At 47.9% G+C, this 18,597-nt stretch overlaps 1 protein-coding gene across 1 annotated transcript; it reads left to right on the top strand.

The window, feature by feature from the left end:
* The first annotated feature begins 528 nt into the window (after positions 1 to 528).
* PSMG1 (proteasome assembly chaperone 1) lies at positions 529 to 7,457 on the top strand. The gene is made up of 7 exons (XM_085082355.1): positions 529 to 672; positions 916 to 1,010; positions 2,195 to 2,346; positions 2,709 to 2,771; positions 4,679 to 4,877; positions 5,715 to 5,851; positions 6,922 to 7,457. The coding sequence occupies exons 1-7, from the start codon at positions 551 to 553 to the stop codon at positions 6,994 to 6,996; spliced, it is 843 nt and encodes a 280-aa protein (XP_084938481.1). The 5' UTR covers positions 529 to 550; the 3' UTR covers positions 6,997 to 7,457.
* Positions 7,458 to 18,597: the final 11,140 nt, after the last annotated feature.

The raw sequence follows: 18,597 nt of genomic DNA, 5'->3' as shown, positions 1-18,597 counted from the left end.
TCCAGTTCTGGTCCTGCAGGAGAGACCTGGAGGGGCTGCAGAGTGTCCAGGGCAGGAACAGAGCTGGGAAGGGGCTGGAAAACTGCTGAGGGAGCTGGGAAAGAGCTGAGCCTGGAGCAAAGGAGGCTCAGGGGAACCTTGTGGCTCTGCAGAGCTGCTGCTAGGAGGGGACAGCCGGGGGGTCAGGCTGTGCTCCAGGGAACAGGGACAGCAGGAGAGGGAACAGCCTCAGGCTGGGCCAGGGGAGGCTCAAATGGAATATCTGGAGCATTTCCTTCACTGAAAGCGTCGTTAATCCTTGAAACAAGCTGCCCAGGGAGGTGGTGTGGAGTCACCATGTCTGACCGTTCCAGAGGGGGCTGGCTGTGGCTCTTAGTGCCGTCGTTGCGGGGTGCTGAGGGCGGCGCTGGGTGCCAGAAAGACTCGCCGATGTCGCCGCCGATGTCGCTGTCTCTCCCCACCGATGTCGCTGTCTGTCTCTCCTGTCGCTGTCTGTCCCTCCCTCGCTCTGCGCTCCCGGCGGGCGGAGCTGCGCACGCGCGCTGCGGCCATGGCGACCTTCTTCGGGGAGGTGGTGGTGGCTCCGTCCCGGGCCGGCCTGGACGAGGAGGAGGAGGCGCGGGAGGAAACGCCCGAGGACCGCGAGATCCGCAGGGAGATCGAGAAGAAGAGGTACCGGCAGCGCCGCTCGGGGGGTTCGGGGGGATCAGGGAAGGTTGTTCCCCCAGAGGGTGCTGGCACTGCCCAGGCTCCCCAGGGAATGGTGACATTCCCAAAACTGCCAGAGCTCCAGGAGCCTTTGGACAGCACTGCCAGGGATGACAGGGTGGCATTGCTGGGGTCTGGGCAGGGCTGGGGATGAACTCAACGATCCTGTGGCTACTCCCAGCTCAGCCATTGCGTGTTTCTGGGCAGGGAGGTGGATGTGCTGTGGAGCCTAGAGCCGGGCCGTGCCGGGGAGGCCCTGCCGTGCTCCAGCTTCATCGTGGCCATCGGCAGGAACGCCGCAGGTGAGCACAGCCACATGCTGCTGCGGCTCTGGGGAGAACTGGGGGAGGCGGAAGGTGGGAGGGAGGTGTAAATGTGGCCAGGACATTCCCTGCTCCAAGCCCAATGTCCAACCTGGCCTTGGACACTGCCAGGGATCCAGGGGCAGCCACAGCTTCTCTGGGAATTCCATCCCACGGCCTCCCCACCCTCGCAGGGAACAATTCCTAATTCCCAATATCCCATCTAACCCTGCCCTCCTTGAGGTGAGATCATTCCCCATTGTCCTTTCATCCCATTCCCATGTGAAAAGCCTCTCTCTAGCTTTCTTTGACCCTCTCTATTTACTGAATGTCCAGCTCCTCATTTAGGTGAAGAATTTAAACCTGCAGGCAGCCCAGTGTCCAAACAAAGCTGAAGTTCCTCTGTACATGTAAAACACATGTTTTGTTACAGCTGTTTATTCATCCTGAAAATCATTCAGTATTTTCAGTTGAACGGGAAAAGCAAAGTATGTTTTAGTTTAGGATTTTAGTTGGGACAATCCCCTTTTTCCTCTACTTGGCTTTTGTTTGGTAAACTCTCCGGGATTGTTTGTTAATTGGCAAAAGTTTTGTTCTAATAGTTCTGAGAAATCTTGCTTGCTTTTAAGTCACATTTAGATTTTATCTATATTAACATTGCTAACTTTGTTTAGGTTTTGCTTAGGTTTTTCCCTTGAAAATGGTAATAGGTATTTTGAATCTGTCTTCTGTAGCTTTTGACAGGAATTTGATTTATGAACATTTTTGCCATACTCTTGCCTCTGCTTTCCAGAACTGGTATAATAATTTTGCCTTACTGGTTCAGTGATTTTTATTTTTAATCTGTTGTATCTGTTATATTAAGAAGTATTAGGGATTTAATATTCACATCCTTAGTTAATACTGAGGAAATCAAAGTTGACTGTAGTGATATAATTGCTAAGAACACGTGGGTTTTATGTTGGGGATCTGTATATGTAGAACAGCTCTTTATATTTTTAAATTTGGATGCAGTGGGGCTACTCACATTGCTGGTGTTTTCTGGATTTGGACAATAAATCTAAATTGACAAAAATTAGTTAATTTTCCTTCAAATTGCAAAGGAATAATCTAATTCAGGTATTTATTTGTAGAACAGAGGTTTTATTCTTTATAAATTAACAGTATTTTTTTGGATTTTGCAGCTTTCCTGTCATCTTTTATTCTGGATTCTGTGTGCTGGGAAGTGGTTGGAGTTGTGAAGCTGTGGAATGAGTGGTGTAGGACATCCAGCACCACCAGTGTCCTCCCCACAGACTCCTTCTGCTTGTTCTACAGATTGATAGCAGATCCCACAGTAAGTGACTTGAGCATTAATTCCTCTGTGTTTTGGCTTTCTGGAAAAGAAGGTCTTCATTCACCCCCAAACAAGGCACTGCAGGATCCTAGAATAATCCCATAAATCATCTGAAGGGTTAAAGGGTTAACTTCACACTAAAACTATGTGAAGTTGTAGTGTGTGAAGCTCAGCACAAAGATGTCACAGCCTGATGGCTTCACTGCAGTTGTGAATGAAAAATCCTCGTTGAAATTGAGTTAAAGGAACTCAAAATAACTGAACAAGTTGTTGTCTGCAGCCACATCATCTGTACACATGACTATGAGCTGCTGTTGTGCTCTTTAAACCACTTGCTTACTCGAGTTTTTCCTTTTTTTAAGGTTTTATTGTGCCAGTGTAGTTGCTACGTTGCTGAGGATCAGCAGTTCCAGTGGCTCGAGAAGGTAAATCTGGCAAGAAAATAAATGGAGAAATACAAAATCCTAAGGGTGGGGAATCTTCATTTCTGATCCTTTAAACATGATAGTGTTAAATAACTTTCCCCTGTGGTTTTCTTTTATTAAATATTCAAAAATAGTTGAATTTACTCTCTGCAGAGTCTGTGAAATCCCTTTCTAGATGCTTCCAGTTGTATCTGCTGTAACCTCCCAGCTGAGATCAGTCACTCCTTTGGGACAGTTTCAATTTCATTGGCCCTTAACCACTTCCCAGACCTTTTTCCTGCTTGGCTTTCATTTCCTATGGCTTATTCCAGCTGTGGGAGAATCCTTTTTTAAAAAATAATAATTTGTACAGCTGCCAAAGGATCACCAGACAAACCAGTTGTGGAACTCTGGTGGATGCTGTCAGCTGCTGGGTGTGTTCTGTGCATTTCCCAAGGGGGAACTGGGAAGGAAAATGCCTCCCAAGCAGTTTTTGTCCCATTTGTTCACAGATTTAACATTCCCAGTGCCTCACCCTGGCATCATCCAGGTACAGGAGCACTGCTTGGTCACTGATGTCCCTCCAGATATCATCATTTTGATTTTAATAAGATAAAGCCAGGGGCAAATGTTCCAGCTCTTGATTTTCCTGATGGATTTGGGTCACTGCTTTGCCTCGAGGAAATGTGGCTTATTTTGTCTTGCTGTCTGTCTGCTCCCTCCCTCCTTTCCTCCCTGCCTTTAAATCTCTGCTGAGCTGCTGGACAAGCAGGGATTCTAAAGATGTAGTTAGAGATAAGCAAGGCTTTGCTGGGGGATCATGGCTCGTTTGGAAGTTCAGAAACCCTGAGACCTCAAACCTTTTGTTTTTGCCATATTCCACACATTCCTGCACTTCATTTAAACTGGGATTGCAGAAGGAAGATGACAGGGGTTGTTGTCTTCCCCATTTGTTTGTGGATATGTGTGATTTCAAGTGTGGGTGTTCATGAACAGGAGGAGTGTGGTTTTACCAAGCCAATGTTCCTGAGTATTTTTAGGCTTTGTGGTTTTTGGTAGTTTTAAAAGTGCAGCAGAAATGTTGTGCTGGCAATCTTCTGCTTTTAATGTGAACTGCAGACCTGTTCTGTGTGTGAATCCTGATTTCCTGAGCATCTCCAGTCTCCATGAGTGAGATCTTTACACCTGTGTGTGTTTTCCCAGTAAGGGAATAAATGAAAATACAGAGGCTCAAGTTGTGCAGTCATGAATTCCAGTCAGTGCTCCCAGCTAAAAAAGTGGGAAATATGTGGGTTTGTGAATATTTCTGTCAGATTTCTGTCACAGTGGTGATGTGAGGGAACAGAGTATCTTCTGGGATTGGTGCACAGACAGAAACAGGCAAGTTTCTGTCACAGTTTCCAAATTCCTTATTCCCTTTTCTCCTGTTGGTGTTTTGTGATGGCCAGAGCGTTTTGTATAGTGGCTTGGAAAATCTGCTCTTTGAATTTGAAAAAGAAAACTTAAGGTTCAATTCGACTTTAATACAATTAACTAAAATCTGAGTATTTGAAATAAAGATTTTTATAATATTGTAGGACAAATGGGGAGCATCATTTCCATTTCAGATGTCTTGCAGCTCAGTGAACTGCCTGGTTTTATTTGGAGTCCTTTTTCTTTCTACAGTCACCATTAATCAAAACAGTAAATCTTGATATATTGAATGGAAAGTGCTGAAAACCTAAAAGCTCTCCAAAATCACTAGACGTGGTAAATACATCAGTGGTTCTTTTTGGAGTTTTTATTTCTGCCTGAAAGCTGTGATTCAAACTGGGGTTAGTCCTGCAAACCTGTTTTCAAATGCCCTTCGCACTGAATTTGAAATAAACCTTTGAGGTTTTTCTGCTGCTACTGTGAGAAGTTTTGCTGATGCATTTTTTTAATTTCAGGTTTTTGGCTGCATACAGAAGGAAGGCTTGCAAGTAACCATCCTTTCCACGTGTCCTGTAGCTGATTACAAAACTCAGGAATCCACTCTAACCCTTGCATCTCCATTCCTGAAAGCCTTGAAGACCAAAGAATTCCAGGAACAGGTCTGCTGCCCACTGCTGGAGCAGCCCAACATTGTGAGGGATCTTCCTGCTGCTGGTACTTTGGGATTCCAATTATTTACAGGGCTGCTGCTGGCAACACAGAATTCCCTTTGAGGAGCATCCCATTGCAATTAGGATTTTAAATCCTAATTAAAAATTAGGATTTAAAAATCCATTTGACGTCATACACGTTGCCCTGGAAAAGAGGGACAAATTTTCAAACCACCCACAAATCCTTTTGCCCTTTATATGTGTTACAAAATTACTGGAAAATTCTTCAGTATAGCCTTACAAAGCATAGTGTACAGTGGGGTTTTTTTGGGAATTTTACTTAGGAATTCCTTGAGTTTTATTAAGAATTATTTTTATCTGAGCATCCAAAGTAAAGGCTCATAAAGTCCTTTCTGTATATTACAGAAAACAAAAGGTTGCATATTGCTGCTGATCAATTTAAATGTTAGATTCAGTTTTATTATGTAATTCAATAAAAACCTCAAGCTTTTAATTTTAGAATCCCAAATGGTAGCAACATGAGGAAAAGCTTGTCTGGCAGGAGTTAAAAGTGGATGATTTTCTCTTGTTCACACTTATTTTTATGTTTGTTTTTTATTTGGGTTTTTTGCAGATGCTTTTTTTTTTAAATTTTTTTAATTTACCAAAGACACAGTTTCTTGTTAAGGTATTTTCCAGGAAGAAATACCTGCATTTAACTGATTTCTGGTGGTTTATTTGTACCAGGGGATGAGGGGTGGCTGCTCCAGCAGTCCTCAGCTGTTAACTTAGAAACTTCCACAGGTTCAGCATTCTGATTTTTATACACAGAACTGAAAATTCCTTTTTTGCTGAATTTAACCCAGAAATTGATTTCAACTTTCTTCTGCCTTGTGTTCAGTGCTGAGCTACTGTCAGGTGTGGCAGATCCCTGCAGTGCTCTATCAGTGCTACACTGATGTCATCAAGCTGGACACAGTGACCATCGAAGCCTTCAAGCCTCTGCTTGCTACTAAAGTCCTGAAGAGTTTAGCCAAGGTAAAAATTCCTGTTTAAAATTAATTGGGCTGGTTTGGGCTGCTTTCATCTCTTGCATTTTGCTGGTGGTGTGCCTCTGAGGGGATTTCAGCTGGAAAGGCAGGAAAATAGAGATTTTAATGGCAGGGGACAGTGCTGTAACATCTGTGTGGCTTAGAAATAATGAATCTGCAGCTTCCCTCAGAACTTCATTGGGAATTTTCAGGCTCTTCTAGTGGTATGAATATATCAGGGAGGGATTTCTTGTGATTGTAGAAGCTGCAGTTTCCTTTGGAGTTGTCTCATTTAAAACCTTTGAGTTTTATTGTGGTTTTTTTTTTAAATTTTATTTTTACATTTTACATTCTTATACCAGATGGCTCTGCTCTAGCTCTGTATCTGCCTGTCTTGTGGCATACAGGAAAGCTTCTTAAAATATTCATTTCTGACCTATAACTTCTTTTTGGAACTAAAACACCAAATTTCTAAAGGTGATTCTTAACATTTTTGCATTAATCCAGCACCTGTAAAATCCAGCCTGGCCTTGGAAACTTCCAGAGGTGGAGCAGCCACAATTTCTCTGGGCAGCTTCTGCCCCCAACTCCTAGTAAATCCCATTGCCCCCATAAATTCCCATTGCAGCTCCTAAAATGAATGTTTTGCTCTTTCTGAGATGTTTTAAATGGAAGTTTAGTTGGTTGAGAACTCTCTGAACGCAGATTTAAAAGCCAAAGAGGTCTGTGTGTACTGAGGTGTTTATTTCAGCTGTAAAATCAGTACAGCTCATTCTGTTCTGCTGAATAAAGCTGACTGAGACATAAATATTTAAACTCTGGAGGAGAACAGTGACAAATACACAGACTCTTCCCCTCATAACCTAGCGAGGAGGAATGCAAAATAATAAATCCCATTTTATTGCCAAACTGCAAATTCCTGGGGATAACTTCATTCAGAAGAGTTTTGCTCTTAGTTAATATTTTAATAAAAGTGATGTTCAGAGTAATGAAAATGGGAGCAGAGGCCAGTGGGGCTCTTGTTTTGTTCCCAGCAATATGGGTGATGCTGATACTCTTTTTTTTTTTTTCCCCCAGGATGCATCTGAAAGCACAAAGATTTTGAAGAAGTTCCTGACAACCAGTGAAATCCACAATAATATCTACATCTGACAAGGACATTTATGCTGCACTTTTGTAAACTCCAGTTTCTTCTCTAGAGGACTTATGGGAATATTTTTTTTTCCCCCCTTAAAAGTAGAATAAATTCCAGTAGATTTTTACTTCTCCACTCATTTTAACTTTTAACTTCATCACTGCAAACACCCTTCTGCATGGCTTGGGAGACTTTCTTGTGGAGTGCTTTTAGGAAAGATATCTTGGATATAAAAGCAACTCCTTTTTCTCCTCCTGCAGGGACTGTCTTGCCTAAAAGTATTCCTTTTGTATGTAAAAGAGGAAATACAGTTAAAGAATTCTGTCTGTATCTAATGAGAACTCTCCTTTTTCACTTTATTTTGAGACCTAAAGGTTTTTCTAATGTTTGATGCTCTTTAAAGATTTGTCTGTGATGGGAGAAAATACACTCTCTGTCCTTTTACATAAACAAATACAGAGAATTTTGTTTGTGTTTATTTATGGCTCCACATACTTTTTTTGAATGTGTGTGTTGATTGAAAATACAGTAATTAAAGTATGGTAAATGCCTTTAAAATACTTGCTAATGGAAAATAACCTGCTAAAAGGGGCTGGCAGGATCACAAGCTGCTTCAGCTGGATTTGCCAGGGCAAACTGATTTAATCCACATTTAAAACACAAAAAATTGGGCAATGGTTGGGCTAATAAAAGGCAAAGCATGTGATTTTTAGAGGAAAGTAGAATTTTTAAAGTGTCTCAGAAATTCTCTGGAAGTTGGCAACAATTTCAGCAATTTATGTAGAGTATTAACTAGGATTGAGGTGCAGTTCTGAGTTGAACCCTCTGTTTAATTCAACATTTTGTTTAAGGAAATGGTGTCAAATTATTAAATTACTCCCAGGTAATTCTGTTCTCTGCTGAGTGTAACTTTGAATTACACTGGATGCTCAGTGGATTTTTTTTTTTTTAACAGTGTTTTCCTTCACAAACTCATTGATTTAAACTTCAGATTATGTAATTACAAAGAAACAAATCCAGCCTAAATTGGTACTGGATTTTGGAACTGGATTTTGGAACAAATTCTGAAGCTTTTTTGGGTTTTTTTTTTCCCCACTTCTGTCCATCCTTTTAATTCAAAAATTTTCACGTGTGATCTGAGCTGAGAATTCTGTTGCTCTGAAAGTTGGTTGCACCGTTTTCTTTCTTTTATGCCTTTGTTTCATAATAAATAAAACAGATGACAAGAAATATCTTTAATAGTAAATATGCAGACCCTTAGGGGAACTGTGAATGTATTTCTGGTAGTGCTGTGATCACCCAGGCAGTTTGCAATGTTTCAAAACAGTTGCTATATGATATTTAATTCAGTTTATAGTTCCTGGGTTTATGCTGAGGTGTAAGAATGCTCCTAAACACCTTGAATGAAAGTGGCAAACAAAACCCTGGCAGCTTGGGAGATGAAATCAGACTGAAAACTGGGGTTTTGGCAGAATTCTTCCAGGGTTCACTATTCTTGCTTCCAAGCTCTCCATAGCAGGAAATGTTTATGTAGGATGTAGTAGGGAAGTACTATAGGGCAGTGAAATGAGAGATTTGAATTTAAAATTCTGCCTTTTTGAATAATTTGATGTAGGAAGCAGCTCATATTCACCCCTTAACATTCTGGAAGCCTCAGAAGTAATGATGAACTGTGTCTCTCATAAGATCTGAGTGTTAACTGAAGATTTTTTTTATATCTGAATATTTTTTTTCCCTTCTGTGCTCTCCAGTATCTACCAAGAGGCTGCAATGAGGCTTTCTCATTTCCTAACAGCTGCTGGGTTTAATCCTTGTAGGAGTTCACAAAATTCAGACTTGTCAAATATGGCAGATGGCTTCAGTGCTTTGGGGGAAGAGATCTGTGCTTGCCTGTGGATCTGAACTGGGATTGTGTAAGACTTGCTTTCTTGAGATATTTGCTAAATGCAAATAGTGAACCCTGAGTAAACTTCGACTGGAAGAGGTTTTTTTTCCCCTCACTTTTTAAAATAATTTGAGCCACTTTTTACCTTTTTTTAGACAATGCTGATCTTTCTTATGCTGAATGCCTTCCTCTGAATGTCTTCCAAACCAAGGGCTCTTCCCAAGTCCACTCTGCTTTGCCATGCTGCAGAATTTGTTTTAAAGACACAGGTGTTTTCCCATTCCTGAAGGCTCTGAGTCCCAAGGTGATATTCCTAAAAATCCTGAATTCAAGGTACATTTTAGGGAGGCTCCTTGGCTTTTGCCTTGCAACCTGTTGGAGTCTGTGCAGTGCAGCCACAGGTGTGAGAACAGGGCTGTGCAGGCACAGTTAAAGGTAATGTCAAAGCCAGCAAATCTGGGATTTATTTGAATTCCTTACAAAATCTCCACATTTGGATGCCAAAACAACATGCAACTGCTGCTACTCTGCTTTCCTTATCGCTGTGGTTGTGATCACACACACAGCTCAGACTCCCCAGTTCTAAAATCCTTGCAGTCAGTGGAAAATGCAGCATGGAAACAGGTCCTGGTCTGCTTCCTGAGCACTCCTCTGTCCCATTATGGTGCCTCTGCATTTCACATGATGTCCCAGTTTTTCCTGTGCCATTTCTCCTGCTGTGAGCCACCAGCAGAAGCAGCAGTTCTGTGCACAGAAAAATGACCCAGACGTGTGGCCCTAAAAGAGGGAATGATGGAACTCATGTCCAGAGGGTTGCTTTGGGTGCTTCCTACCTGGCAAAGTGCTCCCTGAACCTCTGTGTTCCCCCTGCACAGCAGAGATGAGGGAGAAAAGAGATTTATTCTTTTATCAGTCCATCCTTGATGTTATACAGAGAATCATGGAATGGTTTGGGTTGGTGGAAGGACCTTACAGCTCATCCAGTGCCACCTCTGCTGTGGCAGGGACACCTTCCACTGTCCCAGGCTGCTCCAAGCCCAATGTCCAACCTGGCCTTGGACACTTCCAGGGATCCAGGGGACCAAAGCTTCTCTGGGAAAACTCAGCCTCCCCAGCCTCACAGGGAGGAATTTCTTCCCAATACGTCACTCAAACCTACTCTGTCAGTTTGCAGCCATTCCCCCTTTTCCTGTCACTCCAGTTCCAGATGAAGGGACATTCCAGATGAATTGTCCCTCTCTGTTTTTCCTGGAGCTCCTGCAGACCCTGGAAGGTCTTCCAACCTTCCAACCCAAACCATCCTTGGATTCTCTGCAGTGTCTCCCACAGGACAGGGGTATCTCCATTGATCCCAAAGCAGGAATTCTGTGGGATGGAGCCCTTGGGAAGAGCTGCTGGGGTCACAGAGTTTGCAGGCAAACCTGGAGCTGCCACCAGTGTCACCTACAAGGAACTGAATGTGGCAGTGAAGTCCTTGAGGGAAGGAATGAGAGCAGGAAGCCCTGGGAGAGCCTCTGCCGTGTGGCACCAGCTGCCCCTGCCAGCCTCACCCCTGAGGGACTTCACCCTCATTTTCCATCAGCAAACCTCTCTGGGACAGAACTGCAGTGACCTGCTGGTGTCCACAGCCCTCTGGAGCACAGGAGCCCATCTGTGCTGAGAAACAGGATTGAGTGTGCAGCTCCTCAGAGGGACAGCTCTGATCTCTGCTCGGGGACAGGGACAGCATCCTGGCTGGAGCTGGGCAGGGCAGCTCAGGCTGGAGAGCAGGAAAGGTTCTTCCTTCCCCCAGAGGGTGCTGGCACTGCCCAGGCTCCCCAGGGAATGGGGACACAAGGAACGATAAAAGCTGGAGCATCCCGAAGAAAATCAGAGACTTTGGTTAAAGACTTGCTATAATTTTTATTAATATCTTATATTCTTTTAGTTTAATTTATTCTTGACCATGTGCTAGGTCAGTTGCTGACCTCGAATAAAAGCACATGGCAGTGAGTTTGGGCTAATGAGAAAGGGAAGAGAGAAAGGAAGAGATGAATAGGGACATAAAGAGAGAGAGAAAGAAATAAAGAAAGAAACAAAGAAAAAGAAAGGAAGGAGGAAAAGAAGGAAGAAAGAGAGAAAAATTGAGAGAAAGAGAGAGAGAAAGAAAGAGAGAAAGAGAAAGAAAGAGCAAGAGAGAGAAAGAGAAAGCAGGTGAGGCGAGGCAAGGCAAGGTGGAGGGAGGAAGGGAGAAAGGGAGGGAGGGAGGGAGGGAGGGAGGCAGGGAGGGAGGGAGGGAGGAAGGGAGGAAGGGAGGAAGGAAGGAAGGAAGGAAGGAAGGAAGGAAGGAAGGAAGGAAGGAAGGAAAGGAAGGAAGGAAGGAAGGAAGGAAAAGGGAGAGGAAGAGAGAAAGAAAAGAGAGAAGGGAAGAGTGAGAGAAAGAGAGAGAAAGAGAAAGAGAGAGAAAGAGAGAGTGAAAGAAAGAGCAGGCGAGGCGAGGCGAGAGGCGAGGCGAGGCGAGAGGCGAGGCGAGGCGAGAGGCGAGGCGAGAGGCGAGAGGCGAGGCGAGAGGCGAGGCGAGAGGCGAGGCGAGAGGCGAGGCGAGAGGCGAGGCGAGAGGCGAGGCGAGAGGCGAGGCGAGAGGCGAGGCGAGAGGCGAGGCGAGAGGCGAGGCGAGAGGCGAGGCGAGAGGCGAGGCGAGAGGCGAGGCGAGGCGAGGCGAGGCGAGGCGAGGCGAGGCGAGGCGAGGCGAGGCGCGAGGCGAGGCGAGGCGAGAGGCGAAGCGAGCGGCGAGGCGAGGCGAGAGGCGAGGAAGGGAAGGGAAGGGAAGGGAAGGGAAGGGAAGGGAAGGGAAGGGAAGGGAAGGGAAGGGAAGGGAAGGGAAGGGAAGGGAAGGGAAGGGAAGGGAAGGGAAGGGAAGGGAAGGGAAGGGAAGGGAAGGGAAGGGAAGGGAAGGGAAGGGAAGGGAAGGGAAGGGAAGGGAAGGGAAGGGAAGGGAAGGGAAGGGAAGGGAAGGAAGAAGAGATGGAGGGAGGGAGAGGGAGAGGGAGAAAGAAAGAGAGAAAGAGAGAGAGAGAGAGAAAGAAAGAAAGAAAGAGGAAGAGAGACAGAAAAGAGAGAGAGAAAGAAAGAAAGAGAAAGAGAGAGGAAGGGAGAAAGAAAAGAGAGAGAGACAGAAAGGGAGAGAGAGAAAGAAAGAAAGAAAGACAGACAGACATCAACCCTCCCAGTTCCAGCACGGTTCTGGCTGAGGGGACGTCGCTCTTGTTTCCAGCGTGGTTCCAGCTGATGTGATATCACTCCTTGTTCCAGCTATGATGATGTCACTCCTGGTTCCAGCGAAATTACAGCTGATGTGATGTCTCTCTTGGTTCCAGCGAAGTTCTGGCTGATATGATGTCACTCCTGGCTCCAGCATGGTTGTGGCTGATTTGATGTCTCTCCTGGTTCCCATGTTGATCCAGTTGATGTGATGTCTCTCCTGGTTCCAGTGCTGATCCAGTTGATATGATGTCTCTCCTGGTTCCCATGTTGATCCAGCTGATGATGTCTCTCCTGCTTCCTGCAACAATTGAGCTGTTGGATGTCCAGGCTCATGGGCTTGCTGGGTAACCTTTTATGGGCTGGGCTCCCCACCCTGAAATGGGATTCTCACCTCTGTGCTAATTGGTTTTCCTGCACAGTCTGTTCTTTCAGACCCTTCTGGAAAGGGTCAGTGGCTTTGGGGGTCTCTGGTGCTCTTGATCCCCCCAGAGTCCATGGCCACTTCTTGGCCGATTTCTGCTTGCTGTGCTGGTGGTGCTGATCTGCAGGAGCCACAAGCAGCATGTTTGTCTGCCCAGGAGCTGCTGTGCCTCCACCTCCAGGCTGGCCTGGCCTGGCGCTGCTCCTGCGGCTGTGGCACCAGCAGGCACCACTCAGCACCTTCTGACACCTTGACATTTCTGCTGTTCTGGCAGTTTGGTTCATGAGCTTAGAGCTCTGTCCTGACTGCTGAGGAGGGCCCTCCTTGTCAGCTCATCAGCCTCATCTTCTTCCCATTGGGAGAGCTCTTTGTCCTTGCGTTCTTCCCATGGGGACAGCTGTTTCTTGGCATTTTCCCATGGGGACATGGCTTGGACATTACAGTCGTCCCCAAAAGACAGCTCTGTGCCATGTTTGCTGTCTTCTGGGGAAAGTTTCTTCTCATCATTTTTATCCCCTTGGGACAGCTCTTCGTCACTCTCCCCTCAGGACAGCTCTTCTTTGTGGGTGTCTTCACCCTGGGACAGCTCCTTGTAACCCTTGTTATGCCCTGGGGAGAGTTCAGTGTCACCTTTCACTGGGGACAGCTTCTTGTCACTCATGCTGTCCTCTGGAACAAACTTGATGGCCTCGTCAACTTTGGATAGCTCCTTGTCACTCATGCTGTCCCCTGGAAAGTGGTTGATGGCTTCTTCCACTGGGGACAGCTCCTTGTCCTCATTCCATTGCAGCAGGTCTTATTTCAAGTGAAAGTATTCTTCTAACTCTTATTCTCCTCCTTCTTACTACTCTTCTACTTCTTTTCTTCTTCTATGTAGTTTTTAAATTCATATTCTTATTCCTATTACTCTTCTTCCTTTTCTATGTATTTTTGAACTCAAATTCTTATTCTTGCTACTCTTCTTCTTCTATGTATTTTTAATTCTTACTCCTATTCTTCTTCCTATAACTCTTCTTCTCCTACATTTTTAAAAAATTCTTATTACTACTCTTCTTCTTCTACGTATTTTTCATTCTTACCTCTATTCTTATTCCTATAACTCTTCTTCTACTTCTGTGTGTTTTTAAAATTCTAATTCCTACTCTTCTTCTATGTATTTTTAAACTATTCTTCTTCCTCCTCATCGTTGTTGTCATCCTCATCTTCCTATTCCCGTATGTTGACCCCAACTCCCGTTGTTGTTGGCAGCCCCGTGAGTGCCGCAGTCCCACAGGAGGGAGGCTCTGGGAGCAATCCCTGCTGTCACTGCCCTGCCTGAGCTACTCCTCGGGCTGTGGCCTCAGGCAGGAACAGTGGAACAGCCTGCGCAGAGCCCGCAGTGCCCGCCTGAAGCGGGAGGGACGTTTCCTGGGGACAGCTGGCTGCCCGTGGAGGTCCTGGGCTGGCAGCTGGGCAGGGGAGAGGCTGGGGAGGCTGTTCTGGGCAGGCACTGAGCTCTCTTCCCTTTTTGCTTGAAATGCTGATTCGATTTGTGCAGTAATCACCTGTTCCAGGGCATCCCTTTCCACCTGGTCCTGAGCCCGAGCATGAGCCTCGATCAGAGCCTCCAGCAGAGCCTCGAACAGGGTCTCCCTGGAGATCTTATGCTGCCTGTGCAGCCCAGCCTGGCTGCTGGCTGGGATATTGTGTTGGACAGCAGGTGACCTCTGTGTCCATCGTGATAGCAGCTCCTCACGGAGGGCAGATGAACTTGCTGCCCTTTCCTCCTCATCAGAGAGAGAATCGTAGATCTCCTCCACCTCTGCGATTCTCGTCCTGCAATCTGCTGCCTGCCAGGTGTATGTGGGACTCTGTGAGCCAAGAGGAGCACCTGGATAGGCCCAGCTGGTTCCCTCCAGGGGATCCTCGTCATCCACCCAGCCCAAGGGTTTGTTCAACTTGTTATCCTGGGTGGGACCTTCCCCTTGGGACAGCTCTTGGGCTCTGCGCTGCTTCCCTTTGGCCAGCACATTGTCCCCAGCCTTGAAACTGAGAGGTGACTTGGAGTCCAGCAGGTGTTGCCATTGGGCCTTCACCTTCTCCTTGCACCATCTCAGTAGGGACAGTCCTCGGGAGCTCTCTTCTTTGTCCTCATCTTCGGCGCACATGCCTTGCAGCAACTCCAGCACCTTCTGACACTTGGATGCTTCCCATGCTCCCAGCAGTTTGGCTGATGAGCTTTGACCTCTGTCCATACCGCCGAGAAGGGCCCTCCTTGTCAGCTTGTCATTCTCCTGTTGTTCCCAATGGGAGAGCTCGTTGTCCTCATTTTGCTCCCATTGGGAGAGCTCTTTGACGTCATCTACCCACTGGGAGAGCTGTTTCTGGTCATTTTCCCACGGGGACATGGCTTGGACATGATCGTTTTCCCCAAAAGACAGCTCTGTGCCACGTTTGACGTCTTCTGGGGAAAGTTTCTTCTCATCATTGTTATCCCCTTGGGACAGCTCTTTGTCACTGTCACTCTCCCCTTGGGACAGCTCCTTGTAACCCTTTTTATCCCCTGGGGAGAGTTCAGTGTCATCTTCTGCTGGTGACAGCTCCTCAACACTTGTGCTGTCCCCTGGAAAGTGTTTGATGGCCTTGTTGACTTTGGACAGTTCACGGTCATTCCTGCTGTCCTCTGGAACAACATCAATGGCCTCTCCCACTTCAGAGAGCTCCTCATCACTGGTGCTGTCCTCTAGAAAGTGGTTGATGTCCTTATCCACTGGGGACAGCTCCTCATCACCTGTGCCGTCCTCTGGCATGACATTGATGGCATTTTCAATTTGGGAAAGTTTGGTGTCACTCATGCTGTCCCCTGGAATAATCTCAATGTCATCTTCCACTGGGGACAGCTCTTCAACACTAATGCTATCCCCTGGGAAGAGCTTGATGGCCTCATCAACTTGAAACAGCTCCTGGTCACTCATGCTGTCATCTGGAACAGCCTCTATGTCCTCTTCCAGGTCAGACAGCACCTGGTCACTTGTGCTGTCCCCTGGAAGGACATCAGTGGCTTCTCCTACTTCATACAGCTCCTGGTCACTTGGGCTGTCCCCTGAAATTACATCAATGGCCTCTTCCATTTGGGACAGCTCCTCGTCAGTTGTGCTGTCCACTGGAAGAGGCTCGCTGTCACCTTGCCTTTCAGACAGCTCCTGGTCGCTCTTGCTGTCCCCTCTCAAGAGATTGATGTCCTCTGTCACTTGGGACAGTGACGAACCGCAACAGGACAGCTCCTGCTCACTGCTGGTTCCCCCCTGGGACAGCTCATAGTCATTTTCCCATTGGGACTCTGGCTCAGCACTGGTGAGGCTGAGCTCCATGGCTCGAGCCCCCGAGGGGATGGGTGGCAGAGGTGACAGAGGTGACAGCTGCCATCTTGGGGACACATGGGCTGTGTCCTCCTGGGCCACCCCGAGCGGGGGCAGGTACACCCTGGGCACAGGGCTGTAGGGCTGCTGAGGACAGGGGCTGCAGGGCTTTGGCCCCTTGTCTCCTGCACTGCCCAGCTCTGTGCCCCAGCTCTCAGTGTCCCTGGGCCTCTCCAGGCAGGGCAGTGGTGGCAGCCGTGTCACCCTTGCCTGCTGTGGCAGAGGTGGCCGTGATGTCAGCCTGTCCCCAAGGAGGGACAGGGCCTGGCTCTGGCTGAACTCCCTGAGCTCCACCTGTGGGACTTTTTGTTCTTTGATCTTTCTGGGGCTAACCTTTGGCTGCCCAAGGTGCACAGGGGGCAGCTTGAGCTGCATCTGCAAGGAGGAGGAGGAGGGGGAGGAGGCGTGGGACAGAGAAGGCTCCCTTGGCAGGGCGAAGATCGTGGTGGTCTCTGTCCACTGGCCTCTCCTTCCTACCTCATCCCTGGCTCTTGCCTTCCTCCGCAGGCTCAACAGCTGCCCCGGGGCAGGCTGGGAGTTGGGGTTCTTCTTCTTCTGTTTCTCCATCTTCTCCTTCTCCATCTTCTTTTCTGTCTTCTCCACAATCTCTGTGATCGTTGATCACAGAAGGATCCCGAGAGCTGCTTTCTTCTCTGAACGCTGCTCTTCTGGGACGGGGCAGCCCAGGGCTCTGCGCCCCTTATATACCCCCAGCCAGGCTGGGGCTCTCTGATGTCACAAAGGTCTCTGGCCACCACCATGTCCCGCATCACAAAGGGCCCTGACACAAAGCGCCTGTGTCACAAAGGCCACACGCGGCACCCCAGCAGCACAGAGCAGCCAGGAAGTGTCCCAGAGCAGCCCTGGCCTTGTGGCCTTGTGGCCCTGCTGTGCCCAGAGCCCTGAGAGGCTTTGGCTCCCACAGACAGCCCCACGCTGCAGAGCCCTGGCTTTGCAGGCTGCGCTGTGCTCATGGTTTCCATTCTGGACACACAGCACCCACAGTGCTGCTCACTGCTCTGCCATCCACAGCAGGGCAGGGCAGAGGGAAAAAGAAACAAATTAACAGAGTGGTCCTGAGTCGAGATAAAGGCCGGGAGAAAACACTCCAAGGGCACAACAGGCCCAACTTAGGGTTGAAAGTGAATTTATTTCTCATAATAGAGTCAGAGGAGGATAATGAGAAGAAAAATAAACCCTTAAAGACACCACTCTTCCCCCAACCCCTCCCTCCTTCCCACCACCAGTGCAGGGAACAGGGCATGGGGGTTTGGCTCAGTTCATCACCGAGATCTTCTTGCACTGCTCAGGGAGAGGAGTTGTTGCCCTGCTGCACCGTGGGGTTCCTCCTGCAGGAGACAGTTCTGTGTGAACTCCTCCAGCGTGGTCCAATCTCACGCTGTGAGCTCCTCCCAAACTGCTGCAGCCTTGCTCCTTCATCCATGGGCTGCAATCCTCCCAGGCCAGGCTGCTCCAGCCTGCAAGCAGAGCCTCTCTCTCCATGGCTCTGCCACTGATCACAGCCTCCTGCAGCCATCCTCCCACTGCGGCGTGGTCACCTCCTCCCCACGGGCTGTGGGTGATCTCTGCACCCCCATGGAGCCCATGGGCTGCAGGGGCACAGCTGCCTCACCATGCTCATCCCCACGGCCTGCAGAGCAAATTCATCTCCAGCGCCTGGAGCACCTCCTGCCCTCCTTCTGCACTGACCTTGGTGTCTCCATGCTGTTCCCTCACATGTTCTCACCTCCTCCTCTTCTCTGGCTAAAGGAAAAACTGTGTGTGCATTTGTTTGGATTTCTTCTCCAATCTGTTATCTCAGAGGCATAACTAACATCTCTAATGGGCCCAGCCTTGGCCAATCGCCTGTCCATCATCTTCAGAGCCATCAGGGATTAGCTCTGCTGGACATGGTGGAAACATCTAGCAGCTTCTCTCAGGAGCCATCTTTGTGTCCTCCCTGCTACCAACAACTGGGCCAAGAAAACCAGCCCATCAATCTAAAATATTTCCTTGGAATTGCTTTCCCAGGGCTGTGGGGTGGAGGAGGGAAAGGGCTGTACATGGTGTGGGGCTGTGGGTCAGTGGGGAGCTCACACAGCTCCAGCCAGGGCAGGCAGAGGAAAGAAAGACCTGGAGAGGTGAAATCACTGCCTGTCCAGGGAATCAATCTGACATTATTGATCAGTGATCAATATTGATCAGTTTGATCACTGCCAGAGAGGCCAACGGGGAGATCTGTCCCAAATCCAACACCCAACTCCATCCCAAGCAGCTTGAGCAGATATTTTCCCATGTGAGGCTGATGGCAAATGGGATTTCACAGAGCCACACAAGGTTTGGGTTGGGAGAGACCTGAAATCCCATCCAGTGCCACCCCTGCCATGGCAGGGACACCTTGCACTGTCCCAGGCTGCTCCAAGCCCCAGTGTCCAACCTGGCCTTGGACACTGCCAGGGATCCAGGGGCAGCCACAGCTTCTCTGGGAATTCCATCCCAGGGCCTCCCCACCCTGCCAGGGAACAATTCCTAATTCCCAAGATCCCATCTCTCCCTGCCCTCTGGCACTTTGCAGCCATTCCCTGTGTCCTGTCCCTGCAGCCCTTGGCAATTGTCTCTCTCCATGTTTCCTGCAGCTCCTTCAGGCACCAAAAGGCCACAATGAGGTCAC

Source organism: Lichenostomus cassidix, chromosome 1 (genome assembly GCF_008360975.1).
Source record: "Lichenostomus cassidix isolate B80296 chromosome 1, HeHo_3.0, whole genome shotgun sequence".
NCBI lineage: Eukaryota > Metazoa > Chordata > Aves > Passeriformes > Meliphagidae > Lichenostomus > Lichenostomus cassidix.
The sequence above is the reverse complement of the archived record's forward strand: the minus strand, read 5'-3'. Positions and strand labels throughout refer to the sequence as shown.